The sequence below is a fragment of the Trypanosoma cruzi genome, genomic scaffold, assembly GCF_000209065.1.
Source record: "Trypanosoma cruzi strain CL Brener 1047053517155 genomic scaffold, whole genome shotgun sequence".
NCBI classification, from domain to species: domain Eukaryota; phylum Euglenozoa; class Kinetoplastea; order Trypanosomatida; family Trypanosomatidae; genus Trypanosoma; species Trypanosoma cruzi.
The window spans coordinates 179,828-183,766 of NW_001849539.1; the positions used below are offsets into that span (position 1 = coordinate 179,828).

Here is a 3,939-nt window from a genome sequence, read left to right on the forward strand (position 1 = left end):
TGGTACATGGGGTGGACGCGGTGGTGCGTGTGCCGTCATGTTCGTCTTCCTCACTGCAGCCACTTCTCTCCGCATCGCCGCCGGTGTTTTCGGAGGAGGACGTCCGGCACGAACCGCCCACCGCGGAGCCGATAGACGGCGTTGACGAACACAAGCAGCAGCAGCAGCCACCACCACCGCTGCACGCCGAAAGTGTCTTCCCCGCAGCAGCAGCAACGACGACGACGCCGGAGATGTCTGCGGCTCCCGCGGGGCATTCAATTGAGGGGCGTACGCATCCACAAAACCCTGTGTGCTGGAATTCGGTGCATTTGGTGGCTGTTGCGGGAGAGGAGGAAAACGTGGAGCCGGCGCCGTACTGCGCATGTACGTGCACGAAATTCTGCCAGCGCTACAGATCTTTACACGAAGTGGAAAATGTTGGCGAAACCCGCCTCGTGACCATCGCTGGGAGCGTGGATGCACACAACGTGAGCCGGCAGGGGGGTGACGATGAGAAGCAAATGGTTCAGTCTACACCAGGTGGCATGGTACTGACCGACATGTACAAGACGGCATGCGGCTACACCATCTACATTCAACCGCCAATGAACCCCTGACATCTTCCGTGTCACCCTTCCCTTCTTTTTTACACACACACACACAGCTGCATGTGCACGTATCGCTTTTTTTTTTTTTTAATGACATCTCATTGGGGTTTTCACGGGCCTCAATGACACAGAAGTCTGTTTTATCGATTCCCCTGCAGCGATAGCAACGCTGGTGACAGGACGGACAGAAAAACTGGGAGGGGGGAAGGGGGGAGGCATCTTTACTCCCATTTCTGAAAAGGGAAACGGAGGAGAGTGAGAGAAAGAAAAAAGAAAGAAAAAAGAAAGAAAGAAAGAAAGAAAAAGCAAAATAACGCAGTCTGCAATCAATGCCGCACGATTGATTTAAGAATGATAATGACGGTGATGGTGTTGGTGTTGGTGTGTCTATGTGAACACATACTTTCTTTTATTGTTCCTCCTCCTTTTCTCTCTGTCTGTCTGTCTGTCTGTCTGTCTGTATGGATGTTGCTGTGAGGCATCTGCTTCAATGGACCTCCCCGCCCTTCCCCTCTTCTTCTAACCGCCCCCCTCGCCCACCTTGCATGCATGCATGGTATAATCAGGAGTGCAAGGAGGAGAATCGGGGTGTGCTGCCGATAACACGAGACAGCGAGAAGGAGTGAAGGGGGAAAAAAAGAAGAACAGAAGGAAAAAAAAAATTAGGGGCATTCGTATCACAAAACTCACAATCATGACGGATGCCGAAGAGAAGGAAAAAAAGGCACCAGAAATAGGGAGTTCAGGGTGTGGGACATGTCATCATGGATCTATGTCACCAAATGTACGACGCATGTACGTGACGTTGCGTGTGGCTGCTGTGCTGTTATGGGTACCGCACTCAATGGCGTTAATGTACGTTGTTGCCACCACCACCACCGCCAACAGCATCTCAACGCTTTTTTACGTGTTAACGTGTAGTCTTTTCATGATTGCCGTCACGTACTACTTTGCGGTTTACAAGCAGTGTGGGGAGTACCTGCTGATTATTTCATGGCTGTTTGGTGTGCTGAGCGAGGAGGCGTGGGTTTTCATGTTTCCCGACACGGTCGCCTTTGCTCAGCGCAGCCGGCCGACGTTTTTGGCGGCCCCCGTTGTGTCAGGTGGAGGAGGGGGAGGAGGAACGATCGTGCATGCAGGCGGGAGTGGTGGTGGTGGTGTTGAGGATCACGACAGCCCACGCCTTCTGTGGATTGCTGTGTCGATGCTGCAGGGTATCGTTGGTGGCATCCTGTGTAAGATGAAAGATATTGACGAGGATCGTTACTACCCCACACATGCCATCGGGGAACGGCTGTATGTTGTGGTGCCATTTTGTACCGGGCAATGGCTAAGTTTTATTCTACAGAATGGCTGGCGTGGTATTGTCGTGGAGAACCTTACGATACTTCTTTCCCTTGCTATGGTGGGTTATTGTGTCATTGGCTACAAATTATTGCAGGAGCACACATCATTGAAGAAAGGTGACTTGATTGGGTTTGTAGAGGAGTTATTAACAACATCTTTTGGCGTTGTGTTTGCGGTAATGTTATTTGGTAGTATTTTTGTGACATTATTGGCAATTCCATTTTTGAAATCACTTTTTTCACTCAACGCACTTGTAAGTTCAGCGGGTATTATATTGGAATATATCGTGTACGAGGTGGCGTAATAAAGGTACACACGTGTTATCTATCTATCTATGTATCTATCTATCTATATATATATATATATATTTTTTTTTTTTTTTTCTTCTGTTGCTCCTTTCCCCTTTTGTGTGTACATGACGTACATGATTTATACCGGAATACCCTGGACAGGAAGACGTGGTATACATTTTATAAACGATACGACGCAGGACGTGTATGTAATGTAATGTAATGTTATGTATGTATGTATATATTACGTGTAAATAATAATAATAATAATTATTTTTTTTTTTGCGTCTTCTTTGATATCTATTATTTATTTATTTATGTTTTTGTTTTTTTATTGTTGATGCGGGCCGCATACAATTCTTAATACGCACCCGCGGTACAAACGGCCGTCTCGTCTACTGCCGCTGAAGTTGTGAGGAGAGAAGGGGGACGGCATAAGCGGTAGAAGAAGAAATGACGTACTTCACGGTATATTACGGCAACAATGAGGCGATGATGTTCAACGCCGAGTGTACCACCGGCTCGCTGATGGGCCGCATGATTGAATTGCTCGCGCCGCACACCACCGGCTACACACGACTGGAACTTTTGCCAATGAACTTCGTGCTGGAGCACTTTAAGCCGTCCACCAGCATCTCCGTCACCACCGCCAACGACGCTGCCGCAGGTGCCGCCAGCTTCGCACCGCAAAACGCTTTTAAGTCCCCGCCGTTCACTGGAGCCATCCCGTTCGTTGGGCTCGCCACACGGGCCGTTGAGAGTTACGCCGATGCCCTGCTGGGCGGTCCGGCAGCCGCAGCGGTCACGGCCTTTCCGACAACGACGTCAAATTCATCCACCTCGGCGTCAGCTGCCGGCGTCTCAACGAGTGCGGCGTACTTTACAAACAACGGCGTCGGTGTTGGGCCCACTGTGCCGTCACCAGCTCTGCAGAACTGTTACGTCCTGCTTGGGTGCCGGTACCACCACTACCACCCCTCACCGCGGCCGCGGGATCAGGCGAATACAGCAGCCACGACGTCTGGAATGATGCCACCACCATCGGCAGGTTATAAAAATATACCGATGCCCCCAAGAAAAATATGTTCCTCTGAGGCAGCAGCCACGCCCCAGCAAATCGCCTCCCTCTACCGCGCACAACTTATTGCCGCTGCAACGATTGTGCCTGCCCCTAACAGTCGTGGCAACGGGCTCAGCGGCAGTTTCAACGCCTGGACGACAACAACACCCCAACAGGGCGGCAACCCCAACATAGATCCCGCAACATTGCTGCTATACAACAGTGGTACTTTACTCTACGGTGCCAGTACTGCCGTCTGGCGCAAAAACTTTAGTCAATACCTCACCACGCTGCTTCTTCCGCCTCTCACAGAGGGCAACAACAACAACACCGCGACCATCACGAATGCCTCGCCAACCGAACAAGAACGCAATCCAGCAGCCCTCACGGAGGCAGACTCTACCCGCGATGAAAGCAGTTCACAAGTCAATGCCATGCTGCTTCCCCCCATGGCCACAGGACTCTTCAAGACACCAACACCCCCAATCACCGGGTACGACGTTCTCTGGAGAGGGGCGCGTGACGAGCACATACGCCTGCAAGAAACACTGGACGAAGGAGTTTTCACAGACACAGAAAACAACAAAAAGAAGAAGTATAAAAAGAACTGAAGACACGTAAAACAAATAACAGCTCATAAAAAAGAATAAAA

General features: G+C 50.4%; 3 protein-coding genes across 3 annotated transcripts, besides 6 other annotated features; all 3 read left to right on the forward strand.

Annotated features, from left to right (window-relative positions):
- Tc00.1047053511683.10 (uncharacterized protein) lies at positions 1-599 on the forward strand (the record flags this gene model as incomplete). The annotated part of the gene is made up of 1 exon (XM_798089.1): positions 1-599. A coding segment is annotated over one exon (599 nt), but the record flags the coding sequence as incomplete, so codon positions are not given.
- Positions 1-3,939: a sequence feature (heterozygous, Esmeraldo-like haplotype).
- Positions 848-893: a microsatellite.
- Positions 1,019-1,051: a microsatellite.
- Positions 1,285-2,241, forward strand: Tc00.1047053511683.20 (hypothetical protein, conserved; the record flags this gene model as incomplete). The annotated part of the gene is made up of 1 exon (XM_798090.1): positions 1,285-2,241. One exon carries the CDS (start codon positions 1,285-1,287, stop codon positions 2,239-2,241), a length of 957 nt encoding a protein of 318 aa, XP_803183.1.
- Positions 2,259-2,305: a microsatellite.
- Positions 2,435-2,459: a microsatellite.
- Positions 2,495-2,563: a microsatellite.
- Tc00.1047053511683.30 (hypothetical protein, conserved) lies at positions 2,681-3,898 on the forward strand (the record flags this gene model as incomplete). The annotated part of the gene is made up of 1 exon (XM_798091.1): positions 2,681-3,898. One exon carries the CDS (start codon positions 2,681-2,683, stop codon positions 3,896-3,898), a length of 1,218 nt encoding a protein of 405 aa, XP_803184.1.